This window comes from Hoplias malabaricus, chromosome 14 (assembly GCF_029633855.1).
Source record: "Hoplias malabaricus isolate fHopMal1 chromosome 14, fHopMal1.hap1, whole genome shotgun sequence".
NCBI lineage: Eukaryota > Metazoa > Chordata > Actinopteri > Characiformes > Erythrinidae > Hoplias > Hoplias malabaricus.
The window spans coordinates 12,552,919-12,575,524 of NC_089813.1; the positions used below are offsets into that span (position 1 = coordinate 12,552,919).

The 22,606-nt window shown below is 38.7% G+C and overlaps 1 protein-coding gene across 4 annotated transcripts in view; it reads right to left on the bottom strand.

Annotated features, from left to right (window-relative positions):
* Positions 1-22,606, bottom strand: part of zgc:171572 (protein bicaudal D homolog 2) — a 52,874-nt gene that overhangs the window by 26,701 nt on the left and 3,567 nt on the right. For all 4 annotated transcript variants that reach the window (XM_066643392.1, XM_066643393.1, XM_066643395.1 and 1 more), the window contains exon 2: positions 3,966-4,178. In XM_066643392.1, the coding sequence (XP_066499489.1) occupies positions 3,966-4,178 (213 nt within the window). The remainder of the gene's footprint in view (positions 1-3,965; positions 4,179-22,606) is intronic.

A 22,606-nucleotide genomic window follows, 5' to 3' on the forward strand; every position in this document is an offset into this window, starting at 1 on the left:
GCAGTTATATTTTTTTAACAATAATTAAACTGTGAAATCTGTACAAAGTGAAAATAAATTTATAACAGAATAAGCTCTGGAAAATAATACTGAATAAAACTGCCTGAACATATTTAGTATGTTTATTATTTATTACTAAACATTATAATTGACCCTTAAAAAAATAATATTGCAAGCAATTCTAAACCTTTAAACGTTTGTATGTGTGTGACCCTGTGCACTGGACATAAATAAAATAAGTGTCGATATATGGGCAGTTGACCTAAATGCAACCCAAGCATATGAAATACATTTATCTACTGATGTGCAGGTACAGATGAGAGCAGTTATGTACTCATGTTTGTGTGTGTGTGTGTGTGTGTGTGTGTAGATGACCTAAATGTCAGCCAAGCACATAAAACACATTTATCTGCAGATGTGCAGGTACAGATGAAAGCAGCTGTGAGTTTGTGTGTATAAGTGTGTTGCAGCTATCTTTTTTCAGAGCACTGATCCTGGTCTGAAAGCTACAGTCTTTAATCAGTGCTACTGTTCCAAGGTCCAACAGTCACAGTGTAAACACACAAACATGAACGATGAATCACTGGCAATGTGAATAGGAATTTAGACACTGCTAAGATAGGCTTAATTTGATTAGGGCTTGTGGTTGTACATTTGGTACCATTTGTTCTGGTAATTGTGGAATTTAAAGGAGAAGAGAATGAAGATTAAGACAATTAAGAACTGATTTATACAAAATACAATATTTGCTGTAATCTGTAAACGAATTACAACTGGGAAACTAAAATATTTAGAAGAGCACATAAAAAAAGAAATAGCCAGAAATGTTATAATGAACCCAGTTCGCTCACTTTCACTATCAGATATGTTGATATTCCTTTAAGTGTTTGGAATGGAGTCAAATGCCTTTCACACATGAATTTCTAGAGAAACTCTGGAGTACCAGGTCCGGAGATGTCCGGGAATGGTTGTTCACATATGCAGAGCACAGCAGGAGATTTTCTGCCTCTGGCTTGCTCTCGCAGTGGCAACCGAAACACGTTATTAGGTGAGGTGCACAGAGCTTGAGGAGGATAAAGACCGGGTAAGGTCAGAGACAGTTGTTGCGGGTGGTCGCGTAAAAACTCTGGAACATTTCTGGATTACTATGCATGCTTAAAAGAGTCATCTGTGAAGAACTCAAGTTTAAATCTTTGAGTCTTTGTCTTGATTAATTAAGTCGTATCAAATGACCACTAAATCTACGGAATAAATGACCCAGGAACATAGCCAAGTAACCATGCCCTCTCTCCTTGTCTATAATCTACCGGCCTCCAAACAAATTTTTCTTTCTTAGAGTCAGAAATTGAAAACAGCCTTTTTGCTTTTTGCAAGGATTAGCTTCATTCACCTCTTTTAGTCTTTTTCTTTTGACTTTTTCTCCATCCATTTTTCCGTGCCAAATCAAGAATCTTCTCTCCCTCTCTGCCTTCTACTCACTCCTGCTGTGCCTAGAAATGGACCACTCGAGAGCTGTAATTAACAGCCCCAGTATAAGATTTATACACACACACACATATCTAATCCACCTCCCACCAGAAGACCAATTAGCCCTCTTTTTATACTGCCTGCCTGGCACCAAGTCAAGCCATGTACAAGCTTTTGTCTGCAGCCTATGTTGGCAGTACAGTTTCAGACAGCACCTCACAGGGTAATGTCCAGTGAGGCTGTGTTTGAGTCCATTGTCTTTACATACAGTAGTCTTAAAACAATTCATACAACTTTACCCTTACTCCAAATATACTCAATTATTTAACAAATTCAAACCAACACTAATGTAGTTGTAATGTGATGCATTTTTTTAACAAATGTAGAGACGAAAATAGCTACAAGGTGTCTACTACTTTTTAGCTATGTTTTTTGTGTGTGTGTCATAAACCAGATGAGTAATTCTATTTATGATTTCTGACCTTTGCCATTTGGGGTAAGTGTGCAATGATTTAATCAAAGTCTACTCATTTCTAATCTGTAAAGCTACATTAACCTTGAAAACAACAACCATGTTAATATGCTGATTGGTTACATTTGAAGTAAGGACAAAATGTTCAATCTTTATTACATCCTTCCTCCAACTGTCCAGTTTTAAAATGTGACCAAAACTGCATGTGATTTGAAGAGGTTTTATTGATTTTGTTAATAATCATTATTTTATATGAGGTGTGTGTGTGTTTAAGAGGAACCTTTTCAAACATATAAAGAATATATTTATGTACAGGTATCATTTAAGGACCCTTATTTTGTAAGAATGTAGCCTCTATATGAGTAGTCATTCAGTCTGGTAAATCTCTGCTTTACTAAGAAGGAAAGCTCTCTTTAAATCTCCCTCTGCAATTTAATCTGTGGCAGGAATCTCAGAGTGGCTGCATCTGTTAGCGGAAACATTGGGAAAAAGCAAAAGCATGTGTATATATGCCTGAGCCTAAATATGCCAGAAATACAAAGAAAGACTTTAAGTAGATTTGGCTGTGTGTGGCTAATTTTTGCCTTTTTCAGGTTAAATGTTATACAGCTAAGGCAGAGTACCGCAGACAAACAACAGACGCAAGGAAAGCTGCTGAGTCCGAAAAAGAAGGGATTTGGGGGCCTCTCTGCAGGGAAGATTGGTGGAAGGAGGGAGAGGGGGGGAAAAGTACGAAAAGACGTCCCCTTAGACAGAAAAACAAAAACATCCTTGAAACATGATTAGTGACAGAGACTCTTACATCCAAACACACAGCCTGGGGTAGAGTGTTTCTTGCCGATTTTTACAGACAGGGAACTGTGAATAAATTCACACATTAATCAGCAGAAAATCTTAATTATAGCTTATTATAGAGCCTTATGCTGTCACTAATCATGTTTCAGGGATGTTTGGTGTCTTTCTATCTAAGGCAACGTCTTTTCGTACATTTCCTCCCCTCTCCATCCTTCCACCAATCTTCCCTGCAGAATTATATATATATATTCCACCAATCAATATATAAACACACACACAAAATGCCAGATAACCTTAATAACCTTAACATTGTGCATTTAATGATGAATAGATTACAGAAAAATGTTTTTAATCTGCACTAACAGAATGTAACAAATTTTCTCCCTTTTCTAATGTTACCATTTCAGAGATAGCAGATTTTCTTATGATACCAATGATAAGTATGCATACAGGATTGTGGATTCCATTGGCGTCAGCCTGGTCCTTATCTGATTCCGGAGCAGTGGGTGAAGCTGGCAAGAGGGAATGACAGTGTTTGCCAGATCAGATACTGGGAGAGGCCCAGCAGACGCAGAACGAACCTGCAGCCACAAGGGATCTTATGGCAACAGCATTCAAATGACACCCAGTCAATTGATATCCATTGGAGGTTATCTGAATTATAGCCACTTTCACTATCCATAGCCAGTATTACGCACATCAATATGACCGCTAAGTCATTATGAGGGTATTGTGTGTATATATACAAATGTATGCAATAAATGCAATGGAAATACGCTTGAGATTACTTGAACACTTCATAATAATTGGACTAACATACATTTTGAAAGCAAACCATTAGAGTTATTTTTGGTTTTATTAACTGATGGTAGGTTACAATTTCAGAGTCTTTTCAGAGAGTGGAGATATATAATTCATCAGCATTAACCTAAAATACTTAGTGGCAAATAATACCTTTCATTTTTCTACAGGAAACTGATTAAGCTTCCATCCAACTGAAATTAAAGTTCATCCACACGTGGCTAATAATTATCAAAAGTTGCTGGGGTTTAGCCTGCAGATTGCATTTTTAAATGTAGTATGCCTTTATTTGTGTCCTGCAGCTCTATAAGAACCAAAATCTCTCACAGGAACATACACTAACACACATTATTGAAAGTAGATGTAGATGGGTGCAATAATGCATTTACATTGTTAGAATTTGGGCATGGCCTTAGGGCTTCAGTCTCACCTCTCTGAGCTCCTGTGTAATGGTAGCCAGGCGTTCATTCTCAGACTGTGTGTTGGTGAGTATATTGCGGGTTTGCCGCAGCTCGGCCTGTAGTTCCTGTACGCGCTGCTCATAATACGCCTCTTTACATGCAGACTCCTGAATCAGAGACTCCTCCCGACTCTCACCATCCGCCGCCACCTTCCTGTGGTTAGAGTGAGCCTGACCGAAAGCCTGTGTAGAGAGAGAGAGAGAGAGAGAGAGAAGATGTTGATCAGACAACATTGTATGCACTCTTTTAGCCCTAGGTCATAAGAACACTAATTTCCAAGACAAGAATGAAACAGCTCCTCTTGTATTTAAAGTCACCAATTTGGGATTAATTAAGTTAGGAATATGCACAAAATTGCTTGTTTCATAGCTCTATAAAGAGTAGTACTGAATAGCAAATTACCCCAGGTTTTTGTTTATTGTAACTTCAGTGTTAACTGAACATTTAAAAAAAATCTGAATCCATTTTCTGTGTCGCCATGAGAAGTTAACCATAAAAGTGTGATGTTCTCCTAAGGTAGCATTTACATTAGTGCGTGCACAGGGCTTTAGGCTTCACAAGTTTCAGTTCACTGCACTGTGCCCTTAATATTTTAATGGATGGTCATTCTGCTTCAACAATATCCAACCATCTAGGCAGTATGGTCAGCTATAATGAATTTAGGATAGGCGTTTATTTTAGATGGAGGAGGAAAAAAAAAAAGATTTCTAGAAGTGGAATAATTTTCAATAACAATAAAGCACCATTCTGTTGGAACCTGCCCATACTAATCTTCTCACAGTTTAGAAATAAAATCCTTCATGCATTTCACCTGAGGGCAGCAGAATTCTAACCTTGTTTTAAGCCAGCCATGGCTTTCTCGCTCACACACACAAATACGCACGTCTCACAGACATGGAATTGCAAGGAAAGTAGATGGCAGTAATCCTGGCTAAATCCCTGAAAGCGGGAGTGAGAAAGCAGCACTTTCAAATTACATTTCTGAAATTGACCTACTTATGGAAAGGAATCAGAGTGAGCCTGGTTCAGTGGGTTACAGACACACGAGGTCATTGCTGCAGAAACGGATTGCATATAGTTGGTATTTTAAAAGCTAGATGCTATTGGCTGAATCTGCAAAGAGCATCAGTACTCCCATAGGAAAACGCCAGACAGGCTGAAGGCACTGATCTTGAGAAAAGAAGGAATAAATAATTCAAGCATGAAGGTGAACAAGGAGACAGTGTCTTTAATAACAAGCACTAAAAACCTTCTGCCTTTATGGAGCAGTACGTAAAATATGAGAGAAGCAATGGGCTTGCGATGCAATTCCTAAATGTGAAATGTGTGAGCGAGTTACAAGCCAGTTGAGGCTACACAGAACAGCATAAACACTGATCTAAAGCTGCAAACAAACAGTAATAAGTTTTGGGTCTGCTCATGTGTGGCTGTAAAGAGGCCATTAATGAAACAAGGAAACAGACAAAAATGTAAAAGAGCAGATGCAACGATAGAATTGGCTGGTGTTCACATAATGTGTAAGGTGTATTACTATGGTGTATTAATCCAAGTGTGTTCATTCAATGAATTTTCCAGACTTTAGGAGATGTGGAAAAACATCCCTGCAGTTATCTTTAAAAAATTAAAAGAAGGCGCCACAAACTAATAACTAATGTCATTTCTAACTGTAAATTAAATAAATCAAAAATAGTATCTGACTTTGTATAAATCAGATAAAGTTTTTTTTTAATTACTTATCAAAATTATACTAAATCTACTGAGTGTAAGCGGTGCAGAACCAACACAACCCTAAACACTGCAGCTGTGACCAGCCATGGCCTAGTTCACAGCAAACCAAAAACCTTCACAGTGCTTTGGTGCAACAAATCAATCCCACTTACAGCTCCAGTTTCCATTTGAATCACAGATTAAATTAATCTGAACACTCTAGAATCCCATCATTTGAACCCGGGAAGGAGTACAGCGTCAGTGCAAAGGGACAGCATCAGTGCAGGGGGGGGGGGGCTAATCTCTTCGATTAAAAAAATAAATTTGGAAGAGTCAGTCAACCTCATCACAAAATTTACCCCATGGCCTGTCCTGAGGGCACAGCAGTGCACACATTCTGCCATCTAATCTCTCAGATTTGTTACACAGAAGTAAGGCTGACTCTTAATCTGAGGCAGGTGCCCACAGTAATTACTGCCCAGGGGTCTCGTGCAAACTCTGAAAGGATTGAGATGACTATTCTTTGCCCTCAGGGTAAACAACCAGACGCCAGCATTTCAATCAGCTTTCTGAAAAACACTGCATGCAGGGTTCAATAAATATTAAGTCTCTCTAAATCATACTGAAGTGGTAAGTAAAATACTTTAAACAATAACTATTTTAAACAATACAATATTAGTGGTTGAGAAAATTTTTTTAACCGTAACTGTATTATTATTAATTCAATAAACCATTACTACTAACTTAGTTATACTAGTGTAGTGTAAGTGTAAGTTGCAGCCTGTTTTGTCGAATTCTGAAGAAGAATCTATAAGAATCTATCTATAGGTTTGGATATTAAATTCCAAACCATTTGTTGCCCAAGTTATCAAATAAATACTTAATAAATGCTTCACAAACTGGCAGCTACAAAACAACATTCAGGTTAATCTGGCGAACAGCACAAAACCTGAAAAAACAATTAATGTTATTGCAGGAAAAGATTATTCTGGTAGAAGATTTTTTGTTGAAGCACCAAAGTTGTAATGATAGAGGAAACGCTACTTCACAGAAGTGTTCTACTGCTAAGTATGTGCATTTGAAGTACATTTGAAATTATGGCATTGGGTAGATGCTCTCGTTAAGAGATGTATACAATTTGTATCATGTTTAAGTGTAGGATATGGTAGTGTTAGGAGTCTTCCCCAAGGACTATAATTGGTTCAGCTATGCGTTACTCTCCCAATCTGCTGTGTTGAATGCAACTATATATAAACATATACAGCAACTATCTATACACTTGATCATCACATGACTGACAAGAGCAGTTGTAGCCATTCAGAATAGTGAATTGGGTCTGCCATAGTAACTTTCACAAAATGAAACTAAAAATATTGAACTGTAAAGAAAACATCTTTCCTGCATAGGTAGTTAACTTCCTGAGTAAAAGTACAGGTGTGAAAATTGCTTGTATGTTACACTCATAAATCAGAGCCAAACTGGCACCATTATTTACATAAGTGTATGAAAGACCATATGGAAAATCTCAGAAATCTAGGATTTCATGAGAAAAGATTTGTGAAAAGAGTCTGAGAGTCATGTGGGAAAATCATGGGTATATTGTTAAAAGGCTTTGAAAAATCTCTTGTTTGAAGTCCGTGGTCCATGTCTGCTGCACCACAACTGAAGTGTTTTATTTCTCACTGCTGGGAATAAGACCAGCACTAAACACACACACACATACCCCCATACATACACAGACTTGCAGGTAACTTAGAGGCATAGCAGATATTTTCGAAGTAAAAGATGAAAGAAGGATCTTTCTCTTTTGCTCTAAACCAAGACTAGCCAATCAATATTTTGAAAGGTACTGCCAGGACGTTATATTCTCTTTTATACTACGGACGTTTCCTTCTTTCAAAACTTTGCATTCTATAAGCTACAACTTCATTTCAGACACAAACAATACAGTCCATTTCTCATAGCATCCTGCAGAAGTGCGATAAGAACAGCAGGACATGGAGGGAGCGGATGGAAGCTTTGTATGTAAAGTAGACAGGAGATCTGCTTCATTCATTCACATTCAATATGCTTCAAACAATAGCAAACAGCCTTGTGATACTTCAGCTTAATAATACACATATAAATAGGTCTGAGGGTTCTTAATTATGAAAAAAAGGCTTTGTTATCATTCAAGTAGTGCAATCATACAGCCATACTGACCCTTGAACACTGAAGTGTCCTTTTAAATCTTGACTGTGATATGATAGAGAGAGAGTGCGAGAGCGAGGGCGAGAGAGAGAGAGAGAGAGAGAGAGAGAGAGAGGGAGAGGTGGGGTTGAAGGAGTTAACAGTTGTTGAGCAGCCTCTGCATTGCAGTTCTGGTATCTTGCAATGGGGAATCTCTAATCACACTCGCATGCACACACATACACACACACTCTTGGTGCGACAATCTCTGTGGAGATCTCTACTTCACTACTGTACAAATGAGAATATTAACACACACACACACACACACACACACACACACACACACACACACACACACACACACACACACACACACACTCTCTCTCACAGAATTAAGCTGGAAATAACGCCTCCCACTGCATGTCCCAGCATGCTCTGTGCATTACTCACTCCACAGGCATGAAGCTCGCTATGACACTGAGGGTCGGAACACATTTGTTATTGATTTACTTTAGCTTCAATGTAATGTACTGCAGTTTAGCGAATGTTTACAAATCAGAGAAGGCCATGCTCATGGTTGACAAACCCATCTATTACCTCCACAGCAGATAAGGCTCAGTTTATTAAAGAAATCATTTTTATGCAGTGTGGAATGGGAAAACAGTACAAATTTAACAATAACCGCCGTTTGTGCGTGCGTGTGTGTGTTAGCAGTCATGGGAGGCACAGAAATCATATACTTCAGCAGAGAACCAGGCATTTTAATGCTAGTCATGCAGGAATGAGGATGAAGGTGAGCAACATGACTTTGTACGGAAGAGAGAGAGAGAGAGAGAGAGAGAGAGAGAGAGAGAGAGAGAGGTTGAGTGAGTGAATGTGTGTGTGTGAGAATGTGTGTGTAGTCTTCCTGCCTCGTGAATCTCACTGCACATGGAGCTGAATCAGGCAGGAAAAAACAAAACCTCTCCCCCTCTCTCACACACAGAAATGTGTAGAATCACAGAACAATGCATGTAAGAAAGATATTTGGAAGATAGAAAGTAAAGAGAGGAGGAAGAAGAAAGAGAATTATGTAAAAAAAAAGCACAAAAAAATAGAAAACGGAGAGACATGACAGAATTAAAGAGGAACGCACAGAGAGAAATAAACAGAGGGAGCGAGTGAGCGAGAGGATTTTCAGTTGGTGAATTATTGCATAAACACCCGTGTTTCTACAGTACACACATGAAGAAAGACATGTACAGGACAAGTCAATGTGACCGTGACTGTATCTAAACATTTCTCTTTCCTTTTCCTGAGTTGAATACAAAAGTGTTAATAATTAACAAAGCTCCAGTTAACAGTAAAGCAGGCATGATAAAAGAGGGAGACCGAATGTAAAGGAGAGTGTCACAGAGCGTTTAAGAATACTAAAGAGAAAGTGGAAAGGAAAGTGATATGGTAGCTGAGGGAGAGAGGGGCAGTGAGCCCTTGGGCACTGGCAGGGAGCCCTATCGATGTCTCCAACTCTGTCCGTTCCCCTGCATACACTCTTTCACCCTCCAGTTAAGTATCCTCCACACCTGCCGCATGGTGTGCCCACAGAATGCAGAATGCGTGCAAACACACACTGCTGTGCCATGCTCTGTTTAAGATAACGTACACACACACCCAAGGCCTGCATATAATGACACCACAGCAGGGAAAGGCATTACAGTCAAAGGTGATAATCCAGTTTTCACGGCATGAAGTGATTAACTGATTAATTAATGCCAAAATGTGCCAGTCAATGTACTATGTAGGGTAACAAGTAACCACTATAGGAGCTATAGAGTTTTTATTCAGTAATAATACCTGAAGATGATCATAAATTGTTGTATTGTTATTTGGGGCTAGTTTTGTTGAGAGTCATTGACATGCGGGGATTGGGATTAATCTGAATGTGAATTTTCTACATCTATTCCACAAGTCGTTAAAGTGGAACTACATCGTCAGACAGACAAGGCCTACTGTTCGCCCACAAGCGGAATATATGTCAGCAAGGCTGAGCCCACCCGACTTTTAAGTGTTTGATTTCTTTCCCTTTTGTTACAAGATCAACATCAGAAAAACATAAAGCCGTCACTGGTCTTAAAACATAGTAAGATGGACTATCATTAATTACAATATACAGATCAGGGATAAATGGCTGCTGTGTTTAAGAGCAGAAGGAGAACAGAAGGGAGCATGTTTAAAAAAAAAAAATCAATCTGGCCTCCAGAGAACGCAGTTATGGTTACCATGCCAATTAGAGTGACAGAATAGAGGGGCATGAGGCACCCAGATGGCCATAGACAAAACCAGCCCAGATGCCCTGTGTGTGTGTGTATGTGTCTGTATGTGAGACACTATATTCTGACTGCCAATTACTCATCTTTATTCATTTCCTTTCTAACAAACTTCTACAGTCACTACACAAAGCTCTTACACTATGTTACACTATAATGAATCCTCATTTTCTGATTTTCAGTCCGTCCCCTTTCACCCGTTTTGCCTTCCTTCAGCATGACATTCCCATGACATCAGCCTATCCCACGCAGATGACTTATCCAGCTGATCGACTTCCTGTTGTGGCCGTTCCACTCAGGAAAGCAGCTGCTTCTCCTCAAAGGCAGAGTCATTGTGAAGAGGGAACTGACAATTTTACACAACAAGCATGATATCATTCAAGAAAAAAAAAATGTATATCACTGCCTTGCTTGCATTTACAAACCATTACAAGAGAATTTGATTTGTAAGTCTGCTGAATGTTCAAAGTTTAAAGTTCAGAAATAGTTCATAATAAATGTAACTGAATTTTGTTTACTATAACTGTGGAACAGGGACCAAATGGCTGCTTTGGACCAACATACTGGCTTACTGTATTACAGTTTAGTAAGGCTGCACTAATCGTGAGTTTTCATGACAAGTTTAGATACATGAAACTGCATGATCCTTTGGGACCAATTTTTAACTGCCATTTTGTAAGGCAACGGAATTCAGGCATCAAAACCAAATAAAATATTTGAAGTTAAGGACGGTTACCTTTTTCTGGGCCTCATTATTGCATCCTAAGCAGACCACTGGGAAGGAAAAGCTCTGGATTTGGCTCTACACTATGTCCTAACTTAAAAGAAATGTAATAATTTGGGTCCAAAGTGGTTAATTCAAAAACAGCTTTGACACTGCGAGACATGTCGGTAAGTATAATGCTAGACTTTTAGATACTTGAAAAAGAAAGATGGGGAGAAGAAGGCAGAATGTGAAGAGGGCGAGAGAGGGAGCGGGAGAGAGAGAGAGAGAGAGAGAAAGAGAGAGAGAGAGAATCATATGCATGTTCTTAGATATGTCATCAGATGGTAACTGTAAAAATACAAGCAAATATCTGCTGTTGTTATGATTTGACATTTCTCACGTGTGAGAGCATGAACACACAAGGGAGAAGCCAATAACCGAATAGTCAAATGCAATACCAAGAGCACATATGGATTTAATGCAAAATGTAAAGACGGATATGGGGTCTTTTACTAATCAGGCTGTCATTAATCTAACGTCAGACATGATAAATCAAATCACAGCCTTGCAAGACATGTGCAATCAATCAGAGTTGGCATGTTGTTAATACCATCCTTGCATGTTTTATTCCCCTCTGGCACATGCGTGGTATTGAACATGGTGACATTAGGTCCCACAGCAATCCATTCTGCACTTTCAAGCAGCTGAATTCACTAATGAGATGGAGTGTTTGTTCAATGTATGTTTATATTTCCTATATATCAATGACATCATTGTTTATCTGCTTTGTTTTAGAGTTTGAAGGTGAGATCAGTTGACATGACATGCCTTTTGGGCAGGAACAGCCCTAGTGATTATATGTTTTTAATGATGCGGTGTGGGGTGTTATGGTGCTTACTTCAGACATTCTAAAGATACCCACAGTGCAAATGCTCATCTTAAGACTAAATTAAAAGTTTTGTATTCAAAATAAGAGAAAGAGGGAGAACCCTTGAGATGCATAGTCTCCCTCTTACACAAACCCATCTATTTATAAGACTGTGCCTCCCCTTTAAATTATGGCCATTTAAGCTGGTGTTTCACTGTTCTGTTGAGTGAACGCCCAAAAAGAACCCAGCTGGTTCCCACAGGAACACTGGCATCTACCCGCACACACAGATATACAGTCTTTCACCAATTCTCAAGAACCACTAAGCGCCTGGCAAACGTCCAACCCATCCCCCTCGTCCAAACCATACAAAAAATACTCTGCAGACCCCCTTCATCCTGTTGTTATCGATTCCGTATACCCCAGACCCCCCCACCTCTTTTCTAACTCACGTGCAGTTCCTGGACAAAAGCTGAAGCAGAAGAGAACTAGAAGCATAGAGACATATGTACACTGTTGCATGCAAAGGCTTAAACACTTGGTCATGTTATATATTGAATTTTATAACAACTTTTAATAATTATTTAACAGTCTGATGGCACACTTTTAGCCTCTAAGGGTCTACTTTCCAGCTTAAAGAAACATCCAGGCTAAACTAGGGGAAATCTGCTACAATTTTCATTTGTGATTCAAACATGAGAAATTCACTTGTTTTAACAAATGGGGCTTTCCTCAGAAATGGCATGAGGGACTCTGTATTCTCCGGGGTGCTCTTTTCTTATATGAAGAAGCCTGCAGCTGCCCTGGATGCTGAAGCAAATGTGTTTCACTCCCTGGCACTGGCCCATTGCCCTATTTACAGTGCTAGGTGTGGGTCTGGGTGAGTCTACAGCCTTCAGGGCTGCACAGCACCCTAAAATGGGTGTGGGTGAGGGTGTAGTGCAAAATATAAAACAGTAAATAACTGTATGCCCAGCATTTTGCTCATCTGATCCATACTCGTTGCATTTATATAGTACCATATATCTTAATATTGTAAAGAAATATATGTAAAATTTGTATGTGTGAAAATCTATTTAATGTTCTGATATTTGTTTAATAGTTTATACTGGAATACATTGTTTTTTCCATATTTTTCAAAAGGCATTCTAACTATTTTGATGCACTAAAATACATTTACATTTTTGTAGATTTGTAATATTTATATAATTACTCATGGAAAAATCATTATTGAATACATTTCAAAGTTAAGAGCAAATGTCCCATTTCCTCTTTTATTCAAAGTCAAGTGATCAGCAGATAACTGGTCACTGCAGTCCACCATTAGAGTGGATCAAGCAACCATCTGGTCATTTATAACCCTCCCCCACCACATACACACAGAAGGTATTACACTAATAAGCATGTTTGCTCTTTCGTTTTGTGGGCCTCTCTCATCACTAGACATTACAGAGATTATGTTTATTTATTCTATACTTTTGTGTATCTTTCTCTACTCTTCAATTGCACATCAAATTGTGCTCCAAGAAAGATTCAACTGCGAAGATCTAAACTATTTTCAATATTGAATTTAATTATGAAGCAGTGCCTCAGTTGTGCAAATATCCTTCATTAGCATCAATAAACATTGGACGCTTTTTAACTGTACTTCAGGTTTTAAATTTAATGTGTGGTGTACCTATTTTACAGAATTTTTCTTAATTTTTCAATTTTTTATTAAAATACTGTGCTCAGAATGTCTATTTTAACTGTGACCCGGATGCTTCAAATACCCATAGGGCCTTGCCGACATAAACAGGAAATGGCAATTCAATGGAGGGAAGAGAAAGGGGTGAGGAGGTGGGAGGAAAGAGTCAGGCTCAGGAGATGGATGCTGGACGGAGTTGTGGTCAGTCAGTCTGTTTAACTCTGACGTGTTTGTCGTCGCAACCACAAATGTTTGTGTCACTGAGGGCTTGTGGGTAAGTAGGCGCCTCTGTCTGAGGCTTAGCTCGAGACTCTATTAAAAGGACCTGTGCTGGCAGGGATACAATGGAAAACACATAGGTGCTTAACGTCTGTACAAACGTACACTACTGCTTTATTTGATCTGTTTATGTAAGGTCATCTGCAAAATAACAGAGCAGCACTAAGTCAACAGACCTTACTCTCAGCCTGATCACATTACCGAGATAATACCAGAGCTAGCTCTCATTGTTTTGCATAGATTTACATAAAACAGTAGTCTTATTTCAAAGTGAACTGGTTCAGCACATGATGAAGAAAAATGCAAAGAGACAAAGGGGCTATTATTTTACTTAATGTTTTATGATACATAAATCATAGTTTCATGTAATTAGCAAAGGACCAAATTAAAAAACAACAATCACAACAGGTCAGTATTCAGTATATAATTTGGACAATTTATTTCTATGAAAAAGATAACCAGCTAAAATCAGCTAAGACAAGTTTCATGTCCAAATTTTTGCTTTTGTCATTTCAACTGGGGCTAAAAGGCTAATGTAGCAAATAAGTAATCAAGCTTACGTATTAAATATCATTAAAGATGCATGCTTAAAAAACCAAGCTGTGGTGAAGTTGCTAAGCAATCTCCTACAGGTTTGTTTATGGGTTATAAAGCTGGACAACGTACGGTAATTCATAAAGACTGCTGTGATTGTTTTTACGGCAGCTTGGCAACTCAAGTTAAAAAGCAAAGAATTGAACTTCTGTAACCAAACAAATCCTGGCTATCAATTTGTGTAAATGATGCGCAAATCTGATATTTTGCAAAACTATTCCCTAAAGCCTGGCTTACACTACAGGATTTCAAAAATCCGATCCGATATTGAAAACGTCAGACGCACCACATGAAGATATTTTTCACAGATTTGTCAGTGCTTGATCCTTGTTAGGCCTCAAAGTCCCCACTCGATCCGCCCTGAGTGAACTACCAAACACTTTCCGATAACACACCCCTACACGCAGCTCCCCTCCTCAAAACCTCGCGGGAGTTTCTCCCGAAATGCTACATCCCAAGAGTGGGCGGGATTTTCTCACACCCTAGGGCTCTGTCTAAAACAGAAAGCAGCAGATATCTTGTGCTCTTGTTGCCTCATAAGGCAGTTAACTGAATCACTTTAGAGTTATCAGTATTTCAGCACATAGCCAGAGCACCTGTACACTAACGCTCCGTCACCAGAATAATTACAACTTTGAAGATATTGGAGCAAAAACAGGCAGCATTTTAAACGAGCATAAAATACAGACATGACCCTGCACCTTCCTCCCTCAGAACACTGCCTAAGTTGACAGCACTCTGGTCATTTCAGACAGAGCCTGGATGTAAACAAACATGGTGGATGGGGGGAAATTATCCCGGCTCGACTCTCATGGGTTTATAATTTTTCAGACCTGATGCTAACGTGGCGTTCCACACCCGAAAATCAGAGTCCATCCCACACTACAGGATTTGAACATGTTTCATATTTATGATTCAAAACCATGACTGATTGAACCACACGAAAATCTGAGTAAAGTTTGGATTATAGAATTATAGAAACTACAGGAGAACCTGGGAAGATAATCGTTTACAATCACCCAGAACGGAAAAGGTTTTGCTATTGCCAGGAGGACCCAGTCAGCCTCAAGATCCATAATAGAAGCTGAAAGTGAAAGTGATTATGGGCTCATCAGGTAAATTCCTGAAACTGCAGCAACCTCTCAGACAAACAGCACAGCAAGGTGAAAAGTGAAGAAAAGTAAATGAAAAGTAATAAGGATGTTCATCCCGTTGGACTGCACCATGTGCACATTCAGGAGGCTTTGTGTCCAGCTGCTTGTGGAGGCTGAGTATGCTGGATGCTTGCACGGTCAGACCATCTGAACTCTGACTGGTGACATACGGCTTTCAGCTCTCTGTTAAACGATGAGGTCATCCTCTACTTTTAGATGCACTGCCGCTCAGAACTAACCCGATTACCAAGCCTCTACCCTTCCTTCCATCTCTAAATGTTCTGTATACTCAAATTCAGCTGCTTCTGTGTACATATTTTAAAATGACAAATGAATAACATGACAATAATTTTCAATGTGATGCCAATAACACATTACAAAAAAGTTGGACAGGCATGTTTACCACTGTGTTGCCTCACCACTTTTTCTTGCTACAGGATTTCAGCTGCACAAGAGTTCTTGGTCTCCATTATATTATTTTTAATTTGCTGATGCTGTCCGGATGGCAAAATGCTACACCCGAACCTGTACAAATCATTCAGCATTAACTGTGACTCCACAAATAAGTCATCCATGCCATGCACTCCCAAACCGTCACAGATGCTGGCTTTAGAACTGTGCGCTTATAACTGGTCCTTCTCTGTGTCTGTTTTTAATGCAATGCCAACTGAGGACCCAAAGATCACAGCCAGCTAATACTAGTTTTGTGCCCTGTCCCTTACATTTTGAGATTGTCTGACATTTGTCTGAAACCTCTGGATCTATCAATAATATAATGCAATGGTGGTGAATAAATCCCCAGTTTCTCTGCTATATTACATTGAGAAATGTGATTCTTATATTGTTTCACTTTTCGCCTGTAGAGTTTTTTACAGAGTGTTAAGCTCTACTGAGATGTACACAATTTCACAACTTTTTTGAAAATGGGTATAGTATATTCTGAACTTCATTTAAAAAAAAAAAAACAGTAATGGTATACAAGTAGTTTAAAACTTTTGGGTGAAATTGGCCATTCCTAATGGATGCTGCAAGTCATATATTTTTCAGGTTGCATATTTTTAAGGTTTAAAGATGTGGTTTAAACTCACTGATTCTGTCAGAAATAGCATTGAAAAAAGGGTAAACCCGACAGTGTAGAAGAATCAGAGCAGGTCTGTCCACCTGCTGCACCACCAAGGCTTAATCACACATAATGTCACCTGCAATAAGAGGCATACAGCACAAAGCAGCTTAACAAGCTTCCCTGGGTGAATTCAAACAAACAAACACACACACACACTAGCTGCAGGTTAACAATTGCTCTCTCATACACACAGACACAGCATAAACAGAAACTGAACTACCCATGCATTTGCTCAAGGGATACAATCAGAACTGACTGTCAATATAAGTGTATTCCATTGGACGCAAACAGTAGCAGACAAACTTGGCAGGTGATTTTTAACATGGTCCTCTGTATACAGCAAAATATTGCTCAGTTCCTCACCCTCCAATAGCTTAAGCCACACCCAGTAGGCCTGAACCTGACCTGTGTGGGGGTGGGTTCAGATTTAACCCCACCTCAAGTTTTTGTTTCAAGTTTGCAGGCATATTCATGGTTAAACTGTAAATGAGAACTGATCAGTATGAAAAATAAGACATTAGGGGTACAAATTTCTGGCCTGGGGGAGGGGAGCAATAGGATAATATATATATTATGTTATGTTATATGTGGTTGTATATCATTATAACTCATTCTAACACTTCACATCTATGCAACTGCTTCACAAGTTTCCAACTGATACATTATGATATATTACATCTGTTATTTTTGGTCCGTGAAATTTACACCAACATATGAATAAATTTCATATTTCAGGCACCTCTTCGACTAAATTATATAATAACTACAGTAATCACAAAGTGCAGCCATAGAATAGGTTCTTGTCTGGGCTGAGGCAACAAATGATATGGCAGGTATTGTGATCTCTAAGCACAATATAGTAAATTTCATGTGCAGAAAATTTTTTAAAATGCAATAAATCGTGGTGTGTGTTTGACTACAAGACCATGTAAATTGTCTATGGACTATATAAAATAAATTCACACTGATTTTAACTAAACTGTGTTCCTGTTAGTCCCTAACTGTGTTTCCATTTAAAAATAAATTATAGCACAAGCCTTGTTGGAACAGAAAATGTACTATTCATTTTACTGGAATGGTAATTTCTATAGGGATTTTATACAAATTCTACCTTGGGGCTTCATACTGTGATGGTCCATTGTTTTAAAAAAAGCATTAAAGCACATTAACAGCATTAAAAGCCCATGCAAAATATAAAACCGAAAAAAATGTAATAAATACCCAAAAGCATGCTTGTTCAAACACACACTCTCTCTCTCTCTCTCTCTCACACACACACACACACACACACACACACACACACACAGTCTAGTGGGGTATCCTGGATCCACTGCCAGTCTCAGTAAGCCAGCCGATTCATCCTCTTTGGGCCGTATGTGCAGGGATTAGCCACTGCATTCAGACCCATTTACTCTAGATTAGCCCTTAATTGCAGAGCTGTCACACACATTCGCTCACACACACTGAAGGACTTTGCATTATTTCTGCGTACATTACATGCATACATAAATATTAATGCAGAAATTTGATTTTTCCTGACATGGAAATTGTGGGCACACACACGCACATGCACACGCACTAATAGCATATCTTTTCATACTCTTCTATACCTTAAAAAAATGATCTGCATGTCCATTTGAAGCATGCTGTTGCTAATAAAAGTAAACAGGCGAAAACATGTAATAATTTTTATTTCAAAAGTGCAATTAACAAATCACAAGAGCTTCAATTTTGTTGTGTCCCTCATATTTTAAAATTCAGTTTTTAAAATGTATAAGTATTTTTCTCTGTGGCTCCCCCTATATTTGCTACATGTATTTAACTTCTACAGCACTGTCCTGAAATCATTGTGGAGGGCAAGGGTGGATGGTTTTCTGTGCTACTCCAGAATTTACATAGTGCACTATGGTGTTTTATTCTCCCTATTAAACATTTCAATGATTTTGAAGCTGTAAGTTTAAGGTAAAAATACAACATAGTGTTCCTTTAAGTGAGAAATCTAATAATGTAGTCTGATATTCACTTAGCATTCAGACATCAAAACTGAAAAAAAGTGTGCTAATGTTCTTGGCCAAAAACGGCCTGGAAATTCATTTACATCTAATAACAGTTGATAGAGATTTTAAAACACCATTTACACACACACACACAAAAAAAATAATCCAGCATGCTTTTACTTCCTGTTGTCCATCTTAGCATGTCTACATTTAACTGAAACTGTGAACTTTCATGCAACATACACAGTGCACACACACACCTCAAACATTTCACTTTCATTTCAAAGGGCCTTCATTCCATTGTTGGAGCCAAAACATATTTTATTCTGAATCTTTAAACTGATAAGAGCTATTCAGACTATTAAAAAATGTCCAACATCCACCATCATTAACACTCATCACTCAGTTTCCCTCAATAGCTCCTTTTCATATGTTAAACACAAGAGGATTCACTTCCAAACTCTTGATGTACCCACCCAAGGACCAATCACAGGTTCATAACCCCATGTATGGCCCCACCCTATCTTCCACGCAGAGCGAGGAGAAAAGGCGTTTGGCAAAGTGGGGCTCTACTTCTGAGAAACAAAGCAGATGCCTATTCAAACGCAGGTGCCAACTTTGCCCTTGGCAGACCAGAGTAAACCTTCCCACGGCAGAATAAAACCCCAGGATTACGCTAAGACCCAAAAAGTGTGGCCCAGAAAACAAGGAGGCACTTGAGGTTCCTACCCTCAATCTGCGTACAGCCTTCTGAATGAATTGTATTTGCTGTTAAGTGTGTAATTAGCTACCTATTAGTTAAACCTGCCAGTGTTTCTGCTAATGAAGTATCGTTCAAGTGACAGATTGGGCTGCAAGCAAGACATAGGATTTCACCAGTTTATTGTGCTTTGGGAAGTTTATGGCATTGATTGTCCTGAACAATTCTTGTATGCAGCTGTCGCAGTAGCAGCCGTGGGAGTGTGTGCCCTAGTGTGTGAGGCTGAATGCCTTCACTGTGTTCTTCACACTCTCCACATAATGCCATGAGGGTCTTTGTCATGACAACAGTGTTGGGTGGGGCTTGGTGTGTTGACGTCTTCATAGTCTTCCACACGCCCTTGTGACATTCCTAGCTAACCTCTGAAACAATTTATAGCATTGCGATACTACACAATCGTCTGTTTTCTCCTCCACACTCCTTCGGTGTAGTCATCTTCCCTGATTCAAATCTTACTTTCCATCTGTGTTCAACTTTGGCCAAGGGTCACAATCAACAACCAAGTTGATAGTGGAAAAATATGAATAATTTATAGAACACAAAAGCTCATTATAAAATTCTATGACTTGTTGCACAAAGAGAACTGATAATAAGAATAAAGTGAGAGAAAACTGCAGAAGGTATCAAGGTTTAATACATTTAGTCGGTTAAATAAATGCGTTAAATTAAATATACAGTATTTAACATACAATAAATGTGCCTTTAACAAAAGATATCATTTAAAGGGGTCCTCGTGATTACTGTCAAAATTAAAACTAGCTTAAGGCTAAGCTCAGTATATTCGAAACATCAATCAGCAGTAACCTGCTTTTACAAAAGCCTTAAATACTTGCACTGTTTAACCACTATAAACCAGCTCTAAAATTTGGAGTTGTCTATCCCACCCAGGTTTCTCATGTGAGTAAACAAACTAACACAATCATGCACAGAGTGAATGACCACCTGTCCCCTAAGCAAAGGTCAGGAGTCAGCTCATAGCACACAAAGGGTCACAGCCTCTGTGTGTCACAGTGTGACGTCTGTGTGGAAACACTGCAGGAAAATTTGCCTGCACCCACACAGCACTGTGTTTTTCAGAAGACAAATGACCAACAGCAGCTCAGTGAAGAGGACTGGTGAGCATCTAGAAAGGTCAGACTGAGAAATGCTGCAAAGGACACAGTAGCTAAACAGAGCAGAACAGGAAGCGTTGAAACTGGATGTGAAACCTAAAAATCTTTCACCCAAAATTACATGTATCATTAGAGATTTGTCATCCAATTCTGCTTATTGTTTACTAATCACAATACCAATACTGAGCCTTCCGTATCATTCAACACCAAATAACACTAAATTAATATTTATTTCAAAACTACTACATTTTAACAGGAGTTGTTTAATTTAACTTTTGACATCAAAGACAAACAACAAAACATTTTCATTTATGATCAAGCACTACTAACAAAATGACATCACACAATGTGAGTCCATGCTAGATTTGTTACAGGGCCATATCAAATTCATTCTTATTTTGCCCAATATAATTGCTTGGCATTAGAAACATATTTTTAAACAGAGATGTAACCATCAGTTGTATCACTGTATAACTGCTGTATCTGCCAGTTCAAGACGTATCTATAAATATCAAATAAAATATGTTATTACACGTTAACTGTGACACCAGGTTTTAAAAAGTGTTATTTCCAACTCCTGTTCTTAGTGTAGAATTTATAAATTAGCAAACTGCAAAATTCCCAACCCACTGACTATAAGCAGAGTACTAGCCAAGACAGTAAAACATATATCTTCATGAGACATTGGTCAAGCATATTTCGTTATACAAGAAAATTCAATTATTACTGAACACTATGCAAAACATCAATATTGTAGCAGCCTTACTCAAATATCTACGAACATGTCCTACTGAATCAAGGGATTTTAAAAATGTGTGTATTGCAGTAGCAGTTGACAGCCAGAGATTTGCAAGGCTCAGACTCGGTTACTAGGCAACAAGCTCAATTTCTCCATCCAGGCTCCAGTAGCTGCAGCACGTTTCATAGTGTGTGCCATAAGCATTGCTTGCCTTGTGTTATTTGTGCTGCCATTTTGGATCTTCCTTAAGCTGGGGTTACCCTACATGACTTTTAGCCTGATTCTAATAGAGATTTCCAGTCGAGCTGATTCTGCACTAGTTGGATCTAATGTACACACTGTGATGCAGTTGGAGTTGACAGTTAGAGGGAAAGTTAGGTAGTGTGGAAGGGGCTAACAGCTTCAATGATTTGCTATTCAACACCCCTACTACTGTATCTGCAGTATATAGAGACAATGCTGACCATGTCTTCCCATCAATGACCATAAACAAAGACAAACTCCATTTTTCTCTGCATCTCCTAGGTAAAGTGAGTCATGTGTCTGGGGTGTATTTGGTTCATCTGAGCAGAAGATGGGAGTGCAGAGGTGTTCAATTTCAGGCAGGGATTTTTCAATGGCCAGCCAGACATTTTAAAATAATGGCAGAGAACCTGGATCCTAGGTCTGGATTGGAAGACCTCTGTTGTTGTGAATTATCCCCAGCCATTTAGTATGTGACTGATATAAAAACTGGGAAACAGTCATGTAGTATGAGATTCTCAATCTGTATATAATCTGCTCCAACTTTAAGTCATATAGCGTACCCAAGGTTTAGAGCAGCGGTCAATAGGAATTGATGTGTTCCCTCTTATGAGAACACTTATTAAATACTAATGAGAATTATTAAATACTAATGACTGTACATTTGTGAACTGAATAAAAAGCAAGTAGTGCTGACTTGACTGCTAAATTCTGACCCAATTTCTATCTTGCCAGACTGGCACCAAGGACATCTGTTTTTTTAAAGTGCTACCTAAATACAACACAGAGCTTTTGGAAAATGTGTGTGTGTGTGTGTGTGTGCAGAAATGGGGTCATCTGGCACAGAGTCCAATAAATGACCACAATGTAAATCAGAGATGTAGCCTTTCTTTCTTAAACCCATCAAGAAAAGAAAAGAGACTAATGTTGACTGTTTACCCCGGGCCAACACTGTGACAGCTGTGCTTCACAGCAGTTTATACCCTTAACAATACACCCTGCCATAAAACTGTCACCACAAATACAAATATAAGTTTTACCATTATTATAAATCCTTATCCTTTCAGTCATTGGAAATGTTATTGTTATATTTTCCTCACAGTTATTAATAATATGGAAGCATCAAAATGTTTGTTATTTTAATCATAATGAGAGGGAATTGT